At 34.2% G+C, this 23,272-nt stretch overlaps 1 protein-coding gene and 1 long non-coding RNA gene across 2 annotated transcripts in view; one reads left to right on the top strand and one right to left on the bottom strand.

The window, feature by feature from the left end:
* Positions 1-23,272, top strand: part of GRIN3A (glutamate ionotropic receptor NMDA type subunit 3A) — a 215,251-nt gene that overhangs the window by 60,383 nt on the left and 131,596 nt on the right. Inside the window, exon 2 of the mRNA XM_031961305.1 lies at positions 2,947-3,551. Within this exon, the coding sequence (XP_031817165.1) occupies positions 2,947-3,551 (605 nt within the window). The remainder of the gene's footprint in view (positions 1-2,946; positions 3,552-23,272) is intronic.
* The window catches only part of LOC116422569, a 210,388-nt gene that overhangs the window by 136,361 nt on the left and 50,755 nt on the right, over positions 1-23,272 (bottom strand). The gene's annotated exons all lie outside the window — the stretch shown is intronic.

Genomic DNA, 23,272 nt, shown 5'->3' with positions numbered 1-23,272 from the left:
TTTCAAGATGAAGGAGAAGGCCATAAATGAGTATTTTAAACTAGAAAGGGAAGCCTCCTGAGGTAGCTTCCATTGCAGAGAGATCTAGAACTGAATACTGGCCATTAATAAAGGCAGCAATGGTACGATAAAAATGGTAATAACTATCAGAGGACATCTCTGAATATCCTACCTACCCGTGTGAACTTAGACAAGCCATTTAATGAAATTGAACACTGAAATTCAGGAGATGTGAAAAGAATAAACAAATAAATTTAAAAACATTTATCCAGCACTTATACTTAGTTCCAGGGAAACATAAAATTGGAACTTTCCTATCTTCATGAAACTTATATTCTCATTGGGCAAGATAACACATATATGAAAGTGATGGTTAAAAGAAGTATGTTTTGATCTTAGAAGTCAAAGAGACAGTGAGTAGAATAATTTGTCACTTGACTGACAGACTTACCCCAGAAGTTATGGCAATACTAATTTGATTTCATGTCTTTGGACAAGGAGTTGGGTTATGTGGGGAGATGTGTAGGAAAAGATCAGAAAAATGGTCTCAATAAAAGGAATTGTTGGTTTTGATACAATTATGATATGGTGAGATCTCAGCAATCAGTACAAATTTTAATTTGTTACATTCACATTTTTATAGAATGTTTGCTCTAATATATAAGATTAGCTGGTAAGAAGAGTTAACCTAGAAGGGTACAAAGATGGCAGGTTTTCTCCCTGAGAAATTACTGTAACACAAGTAAAATGTTTGGCCTAGGCAAAACAGTAAACTTTGAATGTCCTAAGCTGTCCCCCATGTGGCTGTCCTTGGGGTCTCTCCTCACCACAACTGATTTAATGACAAGCTGAGTACCAAAACTTATTGATGTATGTGTGTGTATATATGTGTGTGAGAGAGACAGATAGACATTCAGATATAAAGAAAGTATTCAGAAAGAGAAGAAACAAACAGAGACAGAGACAAAGAGAGAGAGACAGAAAGAGAGAGAGGAAGATAGAGACAAAAAGAGACAGACAGACAGAAACAGACAGAGACAGACACATACCAGAGGAAGGATTCAGAAAGAGAAGAGAAAGAGACAGAGAGAGAGACAGACAGACAGACAGACAGACACAGAGAAAGGATTTAGAAAAAGAGACAGAGAGACAGAGAGACACACACAGAGAAGATTTAGAAAGAGACAGAGGAATAAAGAGACAGACAGAGACAGACAGACAGATAGAAAGGAATCTTATAAAAGGGAGACAGTAGTTCAGTAAATATAAACACCTCCCCAAGCTAGGTTCAGCCCCTTTCAGTTGATATTAATTCTGCTCAGCATGCAAATACCACAAACTATACCAAACACAGAGGCCCTCGGGGAGACCTGTTGAGAAAGTGAGTCTACATGCATTTTGTTGATTTTATGATATCTGTACAGCAGGAATCCACTGATCCATTTAAGATGTTTACTCCCATTGAATTCTCTTGTGCAAAAGGTTCCCCATTCACTAAGAAGGAAGAGATTACCCCCCAATGTGGAATGTCTATAATTGCTTGCCTTTCTTATCCCACCCTATAGATTTATATCATGGGCTGATTATAAATCTGTCCTTGGAAAGAGTAGAATTTAATTTAATTGCCAATTACATACTGCAAATGGGCTGCTTATAAATAAGCTTTTTATGATGGTACCTTTGGCTAATGCTGCTTATGGGGAGAGGGAATACTTTGGATTCTTCACTGAATTCCTAGTTCATGGTGCATGACCCAGCACAGAGCACTAAAATTAAACAACATGATGTGACAGGGTTTTTTTTGTTTGAAACTGCAGCAGTGGTTAGAATGATATCTTTTACTATGTGCATGCACAATTTCCATTTACTTAACAAGATATGAGAAAGGAATGAGTTTTGTTGTATTTAATACTACTCATGAGGACTATTTAAACTTGGCAGGGGATAAGAAGAAAGAATAAAAAAAACCATTAAGGTTTTTGCCCTTGTAGTTTTCTTTTATAATTCATTTATTCTGCATTTTTAAAGACCTACCATATATAATAATATTAACTCACATTTATAAAGCACTTAAAATTTTTTAAAAGACTTTACATATAATACCTCATTTGATCCCCACAGCTACCTAATGAGGTAAGTATTGCAGCTATTATTATCCCTGTATTACAGAGGAGGAAACTGAGGCTGAGAAATACCAAGAGACTGACCCATAGTCATATACCTACTTTGGCAAAGGCAGATCTCTTTCAAATCTAGCAATTCAAATTAATCAACATTAGCTGTGCCACTATTTAGTGTCTACTACATGTCAGTCATTAAGCTAGGCACTAGAAAATACAAAGACAAAAGTGAAAGAAATCCTGCCCTCAAGGAGTATAAATTCTGCTCAGAAAATATACATATAATATCTTTTAATGGGTGGGTATCTAATACATAAAGATAAACTCTTCCTCCTATACCATGCTACCTCCAGTACTCTTTTAGGTACTGGAGGAGATACAGATAAAAAATGTTAAGGGGTCAGATGAGAAAGGGATCACTTCTGGCTGAGGGGATCAGGGAAAGCTTCATGAGGAAGGTAATAGCAGTGAACTGGTCCTAAAAGAATCAACAAGATACCTTTGAGGGCAAAGAACATTTTATTTTTGTCTTTTTATTCCAAATACCTTGCAAGTTCTTTTGAAATATGTGATGAATGATTGTCAACAGGCAGAGATGATGTGGAGGGTTTCTGAGGTGAGAAATATGGAGATAGGTGAGTGTAGGATGCATCTGGAAGATGGCTAATAATACACATTGGCTAGTGGGCAATAAGGCTGGAGCAGGAGGATGGAATCAGATTATGAAGGACTTTGAATGCCAAGTTAGGGAGTTTGGACATGACTCAGTAGGCTGCAGGAAGCCACTGAAGCTTCTAATTCTTCTTTTTCATATTTTTAAATACAGAATCCCCTTCACCTACAGCTGAGTTTAGAAAATTCATTAAGTTCTGATGCTGATGTCACTGTCTCAATCCTGACCATGAACAACTGGTACAATTTCAGCTTGCTGCTATGCCAGGAAGATTGGAACATCACGGATTTCCTCTTCCTCACCCAGCAGAGTGCCAAGTTCCACCTGGGATCCATTATCAATATCACAGCCAACCTCTCCTCAAGGCAAGATCTACTGAGCTTCTTGCAAGTCCAGCTTGAGAGCATTAAGGACACTACACCCACCATGGTGATGTTTGGCTGTGACATGGAAAATATCCGGAGGATTTTTGAAATCACCACCCAATTTGGAGGGATGCCTTTGGAGCTCCACTGGGTTCTTGGGGATTCCCAAAATGTAGAAGAACTAAGAACAGAAGGTTTGCCTCTGGGCCTCATTGCTCATGGCAAGACTACCCAGTCTATCTTTGAACATTATGTGCAGGATGCAATGGAACTGGTAGCAAGGGCCATTGCCACAGCCACTATGGTCCAGCCAGAACTTGCACTCATTCCCAGTACCATGAACTGCATGGATGAGGGAGTCACCAATCTCACTTCAGGGCAATATTTATCAAGGTAGGAAATCATTTCTCCATTTTATCATGTCTTTTATAAGGCAATAGTTGTGGTGATCAAACACAAATCCCATCACCTTTTACTTTCTAAATTCTCCCTCTATCTATGAGGAGCTTTAAACATTAAGAAAGATATAGGACTTACCAGTTCTACAAAACTAAATCTATTGATAATCCACTAATGTTTCATCTCTTGTTTGTTCTACAGTGGTTTAGATATGTCTCAGTGACTGGTTTGGTCATCTCACTGTAAAAATGAGAATATAAATTGGCTCTCAGTACTAAATGAATGTCCTTTACTGTCTTTAAATGAATGTTCTTTACTGTCTTCTTCCCTTGATAAGAAACTGGTTCAATTTTCTTCTTCCCCATTTCTTCTACTCTCCAGGGTAGTTGTACAAATATGTTAACAAAAATACAAGTAAGTAATCATTGTCAATATTTGTAGAGGTACTGATAAAATGCTTTATGTAGGATGATAGTTTTAGATCTGGAAGGGACATAAGAGGTCATGCAGTCCTGCCCATTCATTTTGCATATTGGGAATAAACTTAGAGAAATTAGCTAATTTGCTCAAGGTCACACAGGTAGTGAATAATAAATTCCTTATCCCATGTGAAGCTTACAACAAGTCAAATCAAGACAACAAATATTTCTTCATCAACTAATATGTGTTGGGGATTTTGCTAAGTGCTAGAGATCCAAAAAAAGCCCAAAAATGGTTCTTTCCAAAAAATGTTTCCATAGATGAGTAAACCTAGATGTCACTTGTTCTCAGTTGCAGGAACTAGTGTTAGTCATGGGATCGATCCAAACCTACATTTTCTTGACTTTCATCATTCTATCATCATTATGCTATTATTACTCCATCATTACCCTATCATACTGACTTTAAAAGAAAAGATTCCCATACCTGGCAATATTCTACATGGCTGCCAGGAAAGAAGAAAAGAAAATATTTTCAATAAAGGAAAAAAAAGATGTATTCTCCTTACTCAATGTTAGGGGACAATATATGGGACCCAATATACATTTGCTGGAAGGGTGATTCTCTTATCTGCACTATTCTCAGTCCTGTACTTAAGGGTACATAAGACATTCCTATGCCTGGAATTGCATGGAATGTTTGACTATTACTTTAAGTGAACCAAACAGGAGCGTATACGTACATGTTAAAAATCAGAACCACAAATATTTGCTCAAGGCATAAAAATTCAGTCACCCATTGGTTTTTACTTCACTTTACTTTTCAAGAATAAGTATCTATTAGTTCTCAAGTTAAATGATCTTCTTTCATTGAAGTACAGATGAAAATGTTTTTAATTTCCACAAGTATGATTGAATTTCACACATCTTGCATTTTATAAGGGAAGCTCACATAATTTCAGACACTGACACTTGGATTCAAAGCAGAAAATCTAACTTAAATCAAATTAATATCTTTCACAATACAGGTATAAATAAAACCTTGATTTATTGACTACAAACCATGCTTACTTACAGCTTACATAAGGCAAAAATAACATATATTGGAAAAATGTCTTCTGGTGGGAAAACAAACATGGATTGACTTACTCTGTCACTAGCTTGCGAGACAGGCACTTGAAAAACACAGTTCTGTCCTAGCTAGTGGTTGAGACCATGTTCATACATCAAAAAGGCTGCACAGTTGTTTTTGGTTTTATATGAGTTAAATGTGTAGTTGGCATTCAAAGACTCTGTGCTGCTTCCCACCAATTTTATCACCCTCAAAACCTTGAAGAATGAGGCACAGGGGTCTCTATAATCGAAAATTATAACAGTTAAAATGATATCAGGTAGGCATGGACTGAGACATAAAACTGGGTATGAGTATAATATCAGGGACAATATCTACACAAAAGGGCTACTTGTTAGGTCTTGCTAATATGAATAAGGTCTGACTTTTATTTTTGTTTTACAAGACTTTGTGTTACTGTGTGACCTGGATTTTTAAATTACTATAGATCTTTCTGGAAAATATTTTAGTTTAGAGACACAGGGAATCACAAAAGATAATGTTCACTAGCCATGGTAATACGAATTTGGACAATAATATTTGCTACATTATACATTTATGGAACTGCCTGACTTAAAAGACTTCAAAGTATAGAATGATAGGATCATTTAACTAAACTTCAAGAAACATATTTAAAAGCTCTTAAAGTCCCTTAGGAGGATGATAAAAACAATATATTTCAAGTAAGCCAACAGTGGAAAAGTTAACTATAAAGCTATCAAATCCTAACTGCTCTAACTCAAGACTTCTTGAAATATTTCAGCATTATTATTTATTTTGTTCAGGTCTGTGTTTTGGGAAAATGGTTGAATTCTGGCTAGAAGCCACAGTTTTAATCATTGCCCAGTGGCATGAGGCTACTTCCATTTCTTTGACCAAAAGAGAACAGAAGTGTAGATAGAGCTGTGCAAGATTTATCAGATTATACTCTGATTTGTTAACATCATCAGAAGTCATATATATATATATATATATATATATATATATATATATACATGAAATGTGCTGATGGAATTACTTCTTTCAAGTTTTAAATGAAATCACAGTTTTTTAAATCCAAATAATCACTAATATCTAAGATATGTCTCTTACTTTAGGCAAAGATGTATTAGAAAATATTTATTTTTATTTATCCACCCTTTGTAGATCTCACAGTCTAAACATTAGGGTTAGAGTTTCATTAATGCAGATCCCTAAGGACCTGAATGAAACTAACTTATTAAGACTTTATAAGCTTAGTACAAATTACTGTCCGTAGTTGAAAGAAATTTAACTCTATTGATGTTAAAAGCATTCAATATCAAATTATTAACTAATTTAAAATAATCCTAGCATTAAAAAGGTTATACTTAGCACAAGTTCTCTGAAATGCCTGGATTCTGAAAGATTAAACCAGGTAACTTACCTTACTAAATCAATAAACTATCTTAAACACAATTTTAAATTCATAACAAAATACTGGAGTCATTCTATGTTTCTGTTATAAAGTATGTCATTTTTGTGTTATCTATTTTCCTATCTTTTCTGAATCTTATGTCATTTATTTCTTGGTTCTAGACTGTGTTCTGGCTGAAATTCCTAGAAGTCTAAAATATGGATGTATAAATATACAAAAATAAGACACACACACACACACACACACACATGTTCAGTAATTGTTCAGTCAATTCTGACTCCTTATGAGCCCATTTGGAATTTACTTGCCAAAGACATTAGAGTAGTTTGCCATTTCTTTCTCCAGTACATTTTACAGATGAGTAAATGAATCAGTATTAAATGGCTTGTTCAGGGTCACATAGTTAGTAAATCTGAGACCAGACTTGAACTTACAAAGTCTCCAACTCCAGCCCAGCACTCTATGCACTGCACCCCTTACCTACTACATATTTATCTATTTATACATGCATAGGTGTATAATGTATATTTATATGCGTACATGTATTTATGTGTGTGCATCCTATACATGTATTTCTGTATATCTAAAGATAGATATCTTTCTTTCTTCAACAAATTGAGTTTTTCAGAGGCAGAGAGGAGACACAAGAAACCAAGATCTTCTTTACTTAGGATATAGGATTAAATCACAGATTTAGAACTGGACTGGAAATTAAATGCTATAGTCAAACTCCCTCATTTTAGAAAAGAAGAAACTGAGTTATAGAAATATGAATAAACTTATCAATTGCACTGTTTACCCTCTACCACTGCCTATGTAGTAGAATTGAAGTACATGCTGCGGTTAAAGTTGTCATAGTTACTAATGACCCAGGAGAGATGCAATGGTCCAGGCACAATCCTTTCTGTAAGACTCAGTGTCACCTTGAAATTCACTGCTAATTTGCATATCAAATGTCCCCACTCAGGCTGACATGATTAGGAATTACCTTGAGATTGATTCCTGAAGTAATTTCCATGACAGACATTTGAGTTTTTCTTTTCCTCATAGAAAGACTTAGAAATGTTTTGACAACAATGCATCTGGGTGAGTGAAATCTGATCTTTCTCTCTGATGTTGTTCATTGAATTTTGAATTTGATTAATCTACTCATCTATATTCTCTGTCTTTCTGTCTTTCTCTCTTTCAACTTCTGGAAAATTTTCTTGTGAACTTCCCTAAAAAATAATGGTGATTGCTCTTTTCTTCAATTTTTTCAGATATTTGACTACTCTTGAATTAACTCACTAAGCTCAGTCTTTTAGTTTCATCTTTTCTTATAAAGTTTTCAAACCCTTTTCCAAATGAGTTTTTTTTCCCTCACTTAGATTTATAGTATGCCCTTTCTACCAATGTAACTTCCAGTATAATCATTTTATTTCCCACTAATTCCTGACTTTATTCAAATTTTCTACTACTTTTCCCAAGTAGTAGATTTTTGTTATGGATTTGTCCTGTACTAATTTTACTGATGCTCCGTTATTTGTTGCAAATGTTAGATCTTTCTAGTGATGCCAGACACATCTTCAATTTTTATATGGAATTTTTATCCTTTTATTTGAGTTGTCTTATATTCAGTTTGGTTTTGTTTCTTGAATGATTCTAGAATTTAATGGGTTTTTTTGTTTCTGACAACTTCAAAATATTTTAATCTATTACATTTCTTAGCCCAGTGCCTGAAACATTGTTAGAGCTTAAGAGATACTTTATCATATTAGGAATTTTTTCCCCACTACTTACCCATTTCCTTATCCTTTCCTTTCTCTTATCTAAGAAGCTGTCTTAATTTTTTCTCTCCCTTTTCTCTCCTCTTTGTTTATGAACTTAATTTTAGAGCACTAGTCATATAGCAGGCAATAAGAATCTGAAATCTTTTACAATCTTTCTTCTGTCTGTGTGTGTGTGTTTCTCTTACTGTTTCCTCTTCAACTCTCTCCCTCTCCCTTTCTTTCTCTTTCTCCCTCCACTGTTTGTCAGAAACATTTAAAATATAGATAGATGGATAGATAGATAGATAGATAGATAGATGCTTAAAATGACCTATGTATCAACTCAGTTTTGGGTCCAAACATAATCATCTAGGTTTATCTTGGGGACTTCTCTCAAAATTAATCTGTAAAAATCATATTTTCTAGGATTTTCCTTGGAAGCATCAGAAATTGTTTTGCCTCTCTATAACTTTTCTGCTCCCCTGAAAGCTCTTAGACTAACAAAATATTGGATGTTTATTAACAAACATCCTTATTAAATAGTAAAAAAAAAATTCAGAAGGAATTTTTTCTAGTCCATTGATAATCAGAGGAAAATGTTCTTCCCTTTTCTGAAGGTTATTAAGCAATACTCCCTTTGATTTCTTCAATCTTCCCTCTAGATCTATATACAATTCAAGAATCATAATACCAATGAAAAAAGGAAGTCATGATTTTTTCTCAGTGTACATGTTTTCTTGATGTGCTCACTTCCAGGTCCAGGTGAGACTGGATACTCCATCTCCTTTCTCACCTTGTCTCACTAAGATTCCAAATCCCTTTTTATTCCTTCCCCCTCACATATCCGACGCTTCCTCCACATGTCCATTTTGTAGCAGCCCCCAAGTGTATGTGCTTCCCTATAGATGCCATATAGCTGCATAGGCTATCCTATGCAGTTTTTTCCCAAGGCCTAACCTAAGTATATACTACGCCATTAATGTAGTATAATTTTGCTGATTCTCACTGCTGCTTCCCTAACAAAGGGTTTGGTCTATTTGTCATAACAAACTCACAAAGGACCTCTTTGAGAGGAGGGAAAGAACTCATATCTTGTTCACCCACATATTGTACAAGAGATTCTATAGCACACAAGGGCATTCTTTTTTTTTTTACTTTTCTGTAATAATGTGTAGGCAGAGAGTCAATATGAGAGTGGGGAGAGGGAGGGAATGAGGGAGGGAGAGAGAGAGAGAGAGAGAGAAACAGAGAGATGTGGGGAAGGAAGAGGAAGGGGAGAGAAGAAGAGAGAGATATCCCTGCTTTAAAGAAACCCTGGGTATGAACTTAGGATGGTCACCATCAACAGGTAAAGAAGTCTACTTAAAGGAAGCTTTTCCTATCTAGCCAAGTGCTTACTGTAGCTGATGTAACTTTTCCTGAAAAAGAAATAGATGCCCCTATGTATGAGATTCTAGAGCTGTGTACTTCTATACAAAACATCATGCTTGATAAAGCTATTCCCCAGAGCATGAGACTAGAAAGCACAAGAATATTGTGCAGAAAATACCACCACCAACCACATATACACACACCAAATTCAAAGGAAATCAAAAGGAGGATCATTGGATATTTGCTGTTTCCATATAGTTCTCTTGAATTCTGTCTTGTCTTAGAGCACCTTGGACAATTGCTTATTATCAAGGTCTAATTCCAATTTATCACTGAAGTGGGAATTGAACAGAAAATGATTGAATTTTAAAGTTTGAAAGGACCAAGCATGTGTTAAATTTAATTAAACACACATTAAATACTTACTATCTTCACAGTACTGCAAAAAAATTTAAGGAAAAAACAGGTACATAGATAACATTAGGGAGCTGAAATAAAAAAAAGGAGATATTCAGACAATGAGCTATAAGAAATTGTAGTTCAAAATGAATAGTTTATCTGGTAAGGGTCAACAAAAATTTCAGAGAATAAACTTAACTTTGAAGAAAGATAAGATCTTCAAGGAAAAAAAACTGTTAATAGGCATGGGAATCATAAAAACAAAGGAATAGATATGAGAGGGCAGAATAGAGAAAGAGGCCTTAACATAGTAGAATTAGATGAATACAGAATACATGAAGAAGAATAGGATGAAACAAGGTTTGAAAGGTTGATTGCAGCCAGATTACAGTTGATCTTGAATTACAAAATTAAAAACTTATACTTTATGTATTATGAAACAGAAAGCCACTGAATACTGTGGATAAGAGTGACAATTATTTTGTTCTTACCTTGAACATGAAACTTGCCTAAATTTTCTCCAGGAACTCATTCACTCAACCTCCATTTGAATCACAGAGAATTTACAACCACTTGAGGCAGCATATTTTATGGAAAATCTTCATAGTTTGTATTTTTCTAATTATTGAGTGAAAAAACTACTTCCTGATAACATCCACATTTTGGACATGGTTTTTCTTTCACGACTCTAGCAGAACAAATTTAACCTCTCATGAAAATCATTCAAAAATATGAAAATAATCATCTGTCCTATATTTTCTCTTCTAAACTAAATTTCCCCACTTCCTTCAACCTTTGCAGAATAGTCATGCATCCTTTCATTCTCTTGATCACTTTCCTCAAAACAGGCTCCAGTTTTTCAATACAATGCTGTCCCTAAAATATGGAACCCAAAACTAAACATGATACTCCAGATATGCTAAGCCTGAGTAGAGCAGATCTTAAGAGTTATAGATGCTGAGCTAGAAGAGCTCTCAGAGATCATCTAGTCTCACTCCTTCATTTTGCACTGAGAAAACTTAGTTAGAAAATATTAAATGATTTGTCCAAGATAGCAAGTTGTAAAACAAGAATTTGAACTCAGATCATATGCCTCCAATAGCAACAACTCTCCATTCTACCATATATCATGGCAGCTCAGCGAAAATCCTCAGTCTACTCAAAACTCTACCTCTCCCACTTTTTGCTGCATACATTGCCATCTAAACTCCTAATCTATGAAGGAAATAATTCTATTGGTTTAGTCATTCTTAAAAATACAGAATTTTCATAGTTTAAAGAAATTTCAGAAACCTTTTCATCCAACCTGTATCTGAAAAGACATTTATCTCTCCAACTTGAATATCTCCAAGACAGCAATTCTATTATCTCCCATGGCAGCCCATTCTGGCTTATTTTAGCTCTGATAAGAAATTTCTTTTTGAGGCCTCATTTCTAAAATATATACAGAATTGACTAAAATTTATAAGAATAGAAGCCATTCTCCAATTGGTAAATGGTCAAAGGTTACAAACAATTTTCAGATGAAGAAATTAAAGCCATTTCTAGTGATATGAAAAAATGTTCTAAATCACTATTGATTAGAGAAATGCAAATTAAGAAAACTCTGAGGAACCCCTTCACACCTCTCAGACTGACTAAGATGACAAGAAAATATAATGATGAATGTTGGAGGGTATGTGGGAAAACTGGAACACTAATTCATTGTTGGTGGAATTGTGAATGGATACAACCATTTCTGGGGAGCAATTTGGAACTATGCCCAAAGGGCTATCAGGCTGTGCATATCCTTTGACACAATAATGTCTCTATAGGGTTTGTATCCCTAAGAGATCATAAAAAAGCAAAAGGACTCACATATGCAAAAATGTTTGTAGCAGTCCTTTTTGTAGTGGCAAAAAATTGGAAAATGAATGGATATCCGTCAGTTGAGAAATGGCTGAATAATTTATGGTATATGAATGTTATGGAATATTATTGTTCTATAAGAAATGATCAGCAGGATGGTTTCAGAAAAGCCTGAAGAGACATGAATTGATGCTAAGTGAAATGAGTAGAACCAAAAGAACACTGTACACACAACAACAAGATTATTTTATAATCAACTATGATGGACTTGGCTCTTTTAAACAATGGCCAATTCCAATAGACTTGTGGTGGAGAGAGCCATCTGCATCCAGACAGAAGCCTATGGGGACTGAATGTGGATCACAACAGAGTATTTTCACCTTTTGTTGTTGTTGTTTACTTGTTTTTTTTCCTTTCATTTTTTCCCTTCTTGATTTGATTTTTCTTGTGCAGCATGATAAATATAGAAATATCTTTAGAAGAATTTATTTGTATTACTTGCTGTCTAGGGGAGGGGGAAGAAGGGAGGGAGAAAAATATGGAATACAAGATTTTGCAAGGGTAAATGTTGAAAACGATCTTTACGTGTATTTTGAAAACAAAAAGCTATTACATAAAAAAGAAATTTCTTTTTGCATCCAACCTAAGTTTGTCTTTTAAAGTTTTACATTTTTCGTTCCTAGTTTTTCCCTCTGTGGCCAAACAGAACAAGTTTAATCCCTCTTCCAAGTGATAATCTTTCAAATATTTGAAGATAGAAAACTATCATGTCACCCCTTAACTTTTCTCTTCTTCAGAGTAAACATCCCCAGTTCCCTCAAATGCTTGATTGTTATAATATATGAATACAAGGCTCTTTATGATCATAGTTATCTTCATCTGGATATCTCGCCAATAACAATCAACCAGCAAGTGTTTCTTGTTTACAAATACAAACAATATAAAATAATAGTTCCATCTCTCAAGGATCTACAGTCTAATTACCTTCTTAAACATAGTACCCAGAGAGGCGGCAAGAAACCATAGAGAACTGACCTTGGAGTCAAGGAAACAAGTTACAATCCTGCCTTAGAGAAATACGGTGTGCCTCTGGGCAAGTCACAATCAGTCAGTGTTTCAAACCTGTTTAAAACTAAATTATAGAGCACTTGCTGATGTGTACTATAGATACCAGTGTTCTTCTTTTTACTACTATCTTTTATGAGTATGTGTGTTTTTAATATTTTATTTTTTCCAAATACATGTATAGTTTTCAACATTCGTTTAAGTACCACCTTTTGTTCCAAATTTTTCTTCCTTCCTCCTTTACCTTTCCCTTCTCCAAGATAGCAAGCAATTTGATATAGATTAAATACGTGCAATTCTTTTAAACATATTTCAATATTTTTGTGTTATGCAAAAAAATAAGCTCAAAAGGGAAGAAATTATGAGAAAGAAAAAACCAAGTGAACAAAAAATAACAAAAGGTGAAAATACTATATAATTGGATTCACATTCAGTCTTCATAGATCTCTCTCTGAATGAGATTGACATTTTCCATTCCAAGTCTACTGAAATTGCCTTCAATCACCACATTGTTAAAAAGAACCAAGTCCGTTACAGTTGATTATCACATGGTCTTGTTGTTATTGTGTACAATGTTCTCTTGGTTTTGCCCATTTCACGCAGCATCAATTTATGTATTCTTTCTATCGGCCTGCTCATCATTTCTTATAGAACAATAATACTCCATATTCATATATCATAACTTATTCAGCCATTCTCCAATTGATGGACATCCACTCTATTTCCAATTCCTTTTCACTATAAAAAGGGATGCTACAAAAACTTTTGCACATGTGGGTCCTTCTTTTGTGATCTTTTTGGGATATAGACTCAGTAGACACATTGCTGGATCAAAGGGATTCAAGTTTTCTTATCAGGAATTTTGCTATAATGATGAAATCATAAGCATATTTCATCTTCCTCTCCCCCTCAAAGAATTGAAAGGGGGAAGAGAGAGAGAGAGAGAGAGAGAGAGAGAGAGAGAGAGAGAGAACACTAAACACAATACACCAGATGTGATATAGCCAGGGCAGAGTACAGGAAGACTATCAACCCTTATTCCTAAAAGCTATGACTCTCTTAATGTAATTCAAAGCCCCATTTATTGTCTTGGCTGCCATATACTATCACTATTAACTCATTCAAATAATTCCCAATCTACCTGTTGTTCTGTTATTCCGTTTTCATTTTTCCTCAGGGACATACTTGATTTTGTCAAATGCCATCCTGAGAGACACATTCAATATTTGTATCATACTGAAATCCAGGTACATATGATTAAAATATTCTACAAGCATGTTTACATACTTAGGTGGGCCTATAATCTCATTAGTAAGAATGTATTCTCTGCAGATTAGAACCCAGTCTTCCATATCTTCCTATCTGTAATGTTTATCATCCATATCCTTCTTAAAAATCTTCTCAAAGTTTTACCCCAATCTACTAAAGACTTCTGTTTCCTTTAATATCTTAAAAGTTCAATATAGCTCTCAATCTGTCTACATTTTATTTTGCATTCACACAATGTAATTGTCCCTCTTCTTCCTTGCCCTTGGTTATGTCTTTTATGCCACCTTTCAAAAGCAATTAATCACTAGAAATATGCTTCAATCTGCTTTACAACAACCAGTGGTAGTGGATTGCCCTCCTCAGCCTTCATTATCCTCTGGGCCACTTGTAATTTAAATTTTACTGGAAATGTGTTCTAGGATTCATATTCAAGTGACTAAAGTATCAGGGGGAAAATATTGGTGTTAAAGAGATATATTTATTTATTATCAAACAGATGAGCATTAACTTTCATTTCCAATTACTTGCTAATATGGAAAGCACTGTTATGGATGTTTTGGCATATATGGGACTTCTTTCTTTCTTTCCAGAGGCAGTTAGGTGGTACAGCAAATAAAGTATTAGATCTGGATTCAAGAAGACCTAAGTCCAAATTCACCCTCTGTCACTTACTAGCTGGGTGATTCTTGGCAAGTCACTTTACCTATGTCCACCTCTGTTCAACTGTAAAATGAACATAGCACACAGGATTGTTGTGGGATCAAATGAGATGTCTATAAAATTGCTTAGTATAGCCTGGCACATAATGGGTGCTTAATAAGTGTCTATTTCTTTCCTTTTTTTCCATCTTTTTTACTTCACCAATATCTTTTTATTAGACATACTAAACCCTCATTCCAGTGGAATCCCTAATCACTGTTTCAGATCTATAAAATAAAACATCCTACTGAGAATTTCTCATAAATACCTTATTTGAGGCTAATACTGACTTAAAATAAAAAAAGACTTGTGGAAATATTTACTTTCTGATTTTGTCATTCCTTCTCTACGATTTCTTTTTGGTAGAATAGGCATAGAATCATAAAATCTACACCCTGCTCAACTTGACTTGTCATGCTTCATTTCTAAAGCAGAAGTGATGAAATCTGACACTTATTCCCTTCATTTCATTGGAATTAATAGCTGAGAATATTATTCATATTATAATTGGAACTACTCAAACCAAATTGTTCTTTTAGTGTAAGACACTGGCGATGTTACTTTTTTTAAAATAAAGAAATGGACTTTTCAGGAAGAGTAACTGCCTTATGACTGATGAGAACACCAAACAACTTCCCAGATATGAACAAACCCAATGTTTTCCAAATTTTAAGTTTGCTCAGTTTTCCAAATAAAAAACAGACCAATTCTATCTTCCTATTCAACTCTTGGTCCAGATTGTTGTATATAGCTGGACCTATCTAGTATATGTATTATGTACATATGGTATACACTGTATGAATATGTATAGATATATAAATATATGTATACTCACATATATAAATATAAATATATGTATACATACAGAAAATAGACCAGCAATGTAATTTCATTGTATAAGGAACTACCATTATGTTGCATATTTTTGTGGTTCTTTCAGTTTCACTTAAAAATGCTCTCAAGATCTGCCTTAACTGAATCTCTTGAAAAACTCCATAGCAGCTTATTTCCTCTTAAAACAGTTTTTTTCTTCTATTTTATGAGACAACATTGCTTATAATCTTCTGTCATCCTCCCCTATGATGTTTTGCACATAAATCTGTAATCTGAATTTGTATTGTAATTGATTCTCATGTCTTTTCAAGGAGCACTTACCTCTCCAAGAGAATCTATGGGTTGTTATTTACATTTAACTACAACTTGTTTATGCTTTCTGGTTTCATTTATAGAAAGAATGTCAATATGAATTTGGCTCAGTATTTTGAGTAATGCATTTTGTATTTTTCTAGTTTCATCAGTCAATGGACAAGGAACAGCCCATTAAAAGTGCTAACAATTTTATTAATATCTGTATATAATCTAAAAATTGTCTTATGTTTTGTGATCTCTATTTTTTATTCCTGCAATCTTTACTGTATAAGCAAAATTTGTTTATATTTTATAGGTTTTTTATTTACTAATTACTTTCTCAAGAAAACTCTATGAAATAGGCAATCTCAGTATAATTATTCCCATTTCATAGATGAAGAAACTGAAATTTAAAGAGCTTAAGTAAATGTCAAATGTTAGGAGGATTTGAACTTCTGTATCTGATTCCACATACATCATTCTTTCCATTGTAACAACTGCTTCTAAGAAAGTAGGTTTCATGATATAGAGAGATGACTTATATTGCTTTCTATTTCATAGGTTGTCCAAAAAAGGCTAGTAGGTGGCCTTAGTTCTGAATTTCCCCATACTTAGCTACATTCATAACAGTCTCTTTCCATGCCTACCTTTAAAGCCTTTCCTCAATGGAATTATTTAGAACTGGATCTCAATGCTTTTGAACCAATTTCTGCTTTTGAGCCTCTTTCATTCATTGGTCCCTTCTTTTTCTATCTTTAAATTCAATGAAACCAATTCTTCTGAAGTCTGAGGTATAAGTCAGATTATGTCTGGCATTCCCTTTTTTAATCTAAGCTGATATTGTCAATGTTTCTCAAAGCTCATAAGATGCTGACATTATGACATGTTTTTTTAAAGAGACTATCATACAACTTCATTCATTTGAACCCCCCCCCTAAAATTTCATCTATCTAATTCAGATTGGATTTGGTAGACCCTCCTAGAACTTGTGCTTAATGTGAAAACTTTTTAAAAATCCAGAACCAATTTATTATTTTGTCTTTATAGACCAAAGACCTAAGTCAATATAGGAACTAAATTTTAAAAGGTATTTTCTTATCATGATTGCCTATCTAAGGATCGTTTTTGTTAAGACCTTTTTTTTTTTCTTTTTAGCATCCCTCTTCCCCTTTATGTTATTCTAGGATTTTATTTTAGTGAAGTAATTCTTAAAGGACCATGCAAATCTTGTGTACTCTTCAATTACCTGCCCTCACTTCATATCTTTTAAAATCGGAACATAAATAAATGTGTTATCTACAAAGAAGTCTTACTGGCTTTTTCAGACAATGCTCTTTTCCTACTAGATATAATAATTCATGATAAAGTCATAAAATTTAGAGATTTTCATCCCTCTGAAGCAAATTCCCTCTTTATAGACCTAGAATATGGGCTCCTCCCCATTTTTTCTCTGATTTCGTTGAAATCTTCTCCCTAAAGTCTAAAATGCAAGTCAGACTGAACTTGAAATTCCCTTCCTTATATATCTCAAACTTTAAGCAGGCACATTCATAAAAGTGATGAAAATTGAAAATCTTCTAGAAAAATAATTGCATTAATAAAACCTCATTGTTTTGAACCGACTAATTTGTCATTTTTGCTTGACTCAAAATTTAAAAAATTAAACCAAACCCATTCCTTTGCACTGTTCATGGAAATAAAAAAGATCTGCTAAGAATTTTAAATATAAATAAGATTTCAAGGGGAACAGTTATCCTTATTATTCTTATCTCTTCATGTAAGTGGGTATCCTAAGAGCCTCTCCTAATTGACTTTATTAACCTGATTTAATAAAAATGCTTGCAATTACATATAAATGGAACTGTATTTCTCCTGAAATATTCTATTCTTTAGATTAACTAGGTCAAAATGGCATTAGAATTATAGAGGTTGTACTAACCATAAAGGAAGGTGTTCTAAATTACATGTATGGATGTAGGGGAAGAGAAGAATAGTTATAGCTCATTTATAATGATCATCTCTTTTCAGTATTTTGAGAATCTGTTATTTCATCAATGTGGACACTCTATCATTATAGAGCTCAATGCCTTAGAATTTGATATCTAAAAGTTGCTATGGCCCAAAAAACTCATAATATAGTACCTATTCTTCTAGTGATGAGTCTCTTTGCACTAAGCTAGGCAGGTCCATAGTTGCAATTCACAATACATTTCCAGGCCAATCTTGAAACTTTTCCAGCTATGAGATTATACCCTACTAATGTAGCCTTCAAGGTCACCTCTACTCCATAATAAAAAATCAAGGTTCTCCTCCAGTAGAGGAGAGTAATGATCAATATCCAGCAGTGCTTTAAGAAAAATCTGAGCAATGTCAAGGCAAGGACGATGCAGCTTTAGCTGCTACTGCTACTGAATAAGGAATTCTGATGTACAGTAGTAGGGATATCCATGAGCCAGAAGGTGAATCCATTCTATCTGCAGTGTCCTAGTGTGGCCAACTGGCAGTCCTGGCAATTGCTTCTAATGATACTTGTTTGCCAGAGCTAATGAAGATATGGGCAGGGAAATGATACTCCAGGATCTTCTTGCCATCTTTCACAGACAAAAATGCAGACTAAACAGACAGTATTTCCAGATTTTTTCTCATAAAGTATTGTTTTCAATGGCCTAAGTCTTGCAGAAATTTTATGAGTTTTTTCATCCTTTCACCAATTAGATTTTGTCAAATATGAAAGATTTTGTTGGTAAAGGAGGAGATCTCCAACTAAGATACAATAGAAAAGTTGTGATATCTTCACCCTTATTAGCCCCATATGGGGAGCAACAGAAGGTAGCTAGCTGAACTTTTCACTGTTCTTCAGGCCACTGTTTTGGTCCCAGCAAATCAGAAAAGTTCTTTTCCTTTTTACACACAACAGTTTTTCATTATATTCATGTACCATTATTTAGTCATTGCTCATTAAGAAGATAAATCAGTAGTTTATAGATTTTTGCCACCACAAAACAAGAACAGCTAGAAATATTTTTGTATACAAAGCTTTTTTTCTGTTTTTTTATCTCTTCTTTTATCTTCTAAGGCATTGGGCTCTATAATGATGGAGTTTCCACATTGATGAAATAACATTATCTCTGTAATGATATTGCTAGGTCAAAGAGTATACACAGTGTAGTACTTTTAAAGCAAAGTTCCAAGTTTCTTTCCAGCATTGCTGGATGAATAGTTCCACCAATAATATGCCAATGTGTCTTCCTTTCTGCAGTCATTCTAATGTTTATTATTTTCCTTTTTTGCCAACTTCACCAATATAAGATTCATTCTTTCTTATGTCTTTCAACAAGAAGCTTTGCAACAATTACTTACTTCATAGTTCCATCTATATATGAGGAATTGTTTCATTTTTGTCTTTGTAAGCCCAACATTTAACCCAATTTTTTTTTGGTACATTGTATACATTTAATATGTACAGCAATCAGGACTGTATATGAATAAATGCCTTCCATTCATTGCAAACAATATATTAGAAAACAATCATTCCATGCATATTTAAAGGTTCATTTAACTACTGAGTCAAATATGTGGGACTGTCCCTTCTATTTGAGGCTTGAGATTTCCAAACGTTATTACATTTCTTATCATCTCATCATCTTATCAGAGCAGTTTCCCACTGAGCTAATTTCTGGCCTTGTTACAGGAATAAGGTATTGAAATTTTAATGTTTTATGCAATCTGTAAATTGCAAATGTAACAACCTCTTAGACCATTTCAGCAGTCTCTAATTTGACTTACTGAGCATCATATTTCTAACACGTTGATGATATCCTTTTTTTTTTTCAAAAGGGACATTTCTACTATAAACTAAGAAATTATACTGGAGAGAAGCATAGGGTTAGTTTTAATTATTATTAAAAATAATAGAATTTTATGTCCAAAGACCAAGAGTTTAAATATGAAAAACAATTCAGTAGTTTATAACCTGAAATTGAGTTTTGGGACATTGTTAAGCAGATGCCTAGAATATTAGCAAAATTAAAATGCCTTCTGGGAAAAGTGCTGGTTTTTAAAAATTATTATGATTTCTAATTCAAAGTTCAATGCTTACTATAATCACTGAAAAAAAAAAATCCTTACCTAAATTCCAGTATAGCTTATCCCCTTGCTCCTATAATGAATCCCTTATATTAATCATAATACATGTAAAAGACTTTAAAGTTTGCAAAGTCCTACACAAGCATTATCTTATTTGATCCTCACAACAACCCTGAGACTTAAATGCTAATCTATGATTATTTCCATTTGACACATGAGGAAACTGAAGTAGGCAGAAATTAAATGACTTGCTCAGTCACATAGCTATGAAGTGTCTGAGGCCACATTAAACTCGAGTCTTCCTGACTTTAGGTGTGCCTCCTTCTTCACTCTTGAGTAACAAAATCCTTAGCTTTCTTCAAAGTACTGTTCAGGTACCATCCCACTCCTACTACATGAAACCTTTCTTAATCTCTGTAGTTGCTTTTGGATTATTTACCTGTATACATGATACAATCCCTTAGTAAAAGGAAAATTCTTTGAAAACGGGGACTACTTTTTACATGATTTTGTAACCTCAGTCCCTAGTACAGTATATTAGACAGAGTAAATAATAAATGTTGAATTTAATTCATTTAATTCAAAGGCCCTGAATGAAAGAAGATATGAAACAATTTTGCTGATTAATTTTTTTAAAACCTCCCTTAATTATAGAGATGCTATAAGAGAAAGGGAAGGAAGAGAAAGGGTTTTGAAAACAGAGAAGAAAAAAATAAACAAGATGGGTTAAGTAGTCAAGGAAAACAAAGGAATAAAAAGTAAACCTGAGTAGCAGAAAATTCATAGGAAAAAAATTAACCAGCTGTCTTTAAGGAAGAGAGTCAGAGAACATATCTCAAAGGAAATGGCCCTATCTATAGTCCACTAAGAGAAAGAATGAAAAATGGGGAGTGAGTAGCAAAAATAGCCAGAGAAATTAGTAAAAGGATAGAGCAAATAAAATGAAATCAGGCTTTTCAAGATGAAATATAAGCCCCCAAAATAGCAATACAGAAAAGAGTATCCTTAGCAACTGTGATATAGGAAAGAGGCAGAAAGAGTTACATTCAAAGGAAACCATGAAAACAAAAGTAAGAATCACACATATGATTGAAGTACAATGGAAAATAAGATGGAACCCAGATGCAAATTGAGAATGCATGATGTAGCAGATAAAGTACTTGGCTTTGCGTCAGAAAGCTCACTGCTTCTGAGGCACACTAGCTTCATAAGGGACAAACCACTCTACTTCTCAGTTTCCTAGGCAACTCTCTAGGATTATAAATTACAGATGAATTGCTGATCTGCATTAGTAGAGGGAGTTGCCATACCAAGAATTTCACATAGAGAAGGAATCTGATCCAAACAACCTTCCTCCCAAAAAAGAGAAATACAAACTGCAGAAGAACATTTAAAACTAGATATTCTGTTATGGGACATAGAGAGAACAAAAACTGAATACAATTTTAATTGGTTTTTTTTTAAGCTTATACAAAGAAGGAAAGCAGTTCCAATGAATTGGAATGGGTTTGTGACTCTTCACTCAAAAAAAGGGACAGAAGGGAGGACAAAGAGAGAATTGTGACAGGATGTGCATTCACCATAAGAATACGTGGATATCCTTAAAATATAGAATCTGTCTTGTCAATTCTACTTTTTCATCATCTCTCAAATCCTTCATCTCCTCTCTGTTCTCAGATACTCCCTTGATAGAGGTCCTGATTACCATCTGCCTGAACTACTGTCAAAGCCTCTTGACAGGGTTTTCTGTATTCACTCTCTTACCTTTCAATTTATTCTTCTTCCTACTGCCAGAATAATCTTCCTTATGTATAGAACTGGCCAAGTTATTCTTCATTTGACAAGTCTTCAGTGCTTCCTTTGCTTGGCATTCAGACTCCATGACCTGGCAGGAGCCCTTTTCAGTTTTAAGTACCTGCTTCTGCATACTTTATGCCCTAGCCAAAAAAGAATATTTCTTATCCCTCAGGTGTGACACCCAGTACTTTCCAATTCAATTATTTTGTTCACAATGTTCTTTCTACCTGATTTGTCTTCCCTCTCTTTCATTTATTGAGTTCCCACTTATCCTATCAACTTCATCTTAATTCAATTAAATGCCTATGTCCCAGGCACTTTGCTAACTACTAGGGATACAAACTTAAAAAAAAAAAAAAAGTCCCTGCTCTCAGAGAAGCTTACAATCTAATGGAGGAAGACAACGCACAAATAGAAATTGAAAAGCTGAGATGGGAAACTAGTGGGTATCCAGCATGGGCAAGGAAATCAAACAGAGCTACAGAAGAAAAATGGAGAATTATCTGAAAAGTTTTGAAGCCTTCTAGAAAGCACTGTGTTGGGGGGGGAGGGGGGGGCTTATTGAATCACCCTCCAGCCCTCCAATCAGAGGGGAGAGACAACTAAGGAAAGTGAGAAGGGAATATAAGAAACTAAGTCAATCTGCATGGTGATTGTCAAATGTCATCTTTTTCATAAAGCACTGTCTCACCTTATCTTTGGATAGCAACCCTTCCTCTCCTGTTTCACATTTCTGTGATTTACATTATGTATGAGAGTTATCTGTGGTTGTGTAAGCTATTATTCTAAAGTTCATTGAAGGGAGTAGTGTCATTTATTCAAATCAATTAAATTAGCATTTGATAAGGAAATATCTAAGATGTTCCAGATACTCTTCTGAGTGTTAAGAAAATAAGGACAAAAATAAAAGTTTTAGCCTCCAATGAGTTTACCCTGTACTGAGTGGTGGACAACAGGAGTAAAAAAAAAAAAAAGCATTCATCTCAATCTTACAGTAGGGGCTTAATAAATGCATGTTGGAATAATGAATTGAAAATGTAAGATAATTAATAAGAAATAATACAGGATAAATATCAAATTTATGGATGTGTTTACAGTCCCAAAATAGTGAAAAATGGAAGTTACTTAGGGCTTTGGCACATTTGTAGCCTTTGATAGGAAGAATAGTTCTAAAGGAAGATTTTGGCTATGTCTTGGGCAAATATAATAGGGCTAGATATAACAGAAAAGCAATTTATAAAACCAAATATATATAATAGAAGTTAATCAAGCAAACATTCACCTAATGCCTAATATGAGAAAAACATTATGTTATGTATGACCGAAGACACAAAATTCAGCTAAGACTTGGCCCCTGACCTTTAGGAGTTTACAATCTA

This window comes from Sarcophilus harrisii, chromosome 1 (assembly GCF_902635505.1).
Source record: "Sarcophilus harrisii chromosome 1, mSarHar1.11, whole genome shotgun sequence".
Classification (NCBI taxonomy): Eukaryota; Metazoa; Chordata; class Mammalia; order Dasyuromorphia; family Dasyuridae; genus Sarcophilus; species Sarcophilus harrisii.
This window is presented reverse-complemented; position numbering and strand designations above follow the sequence as displayed.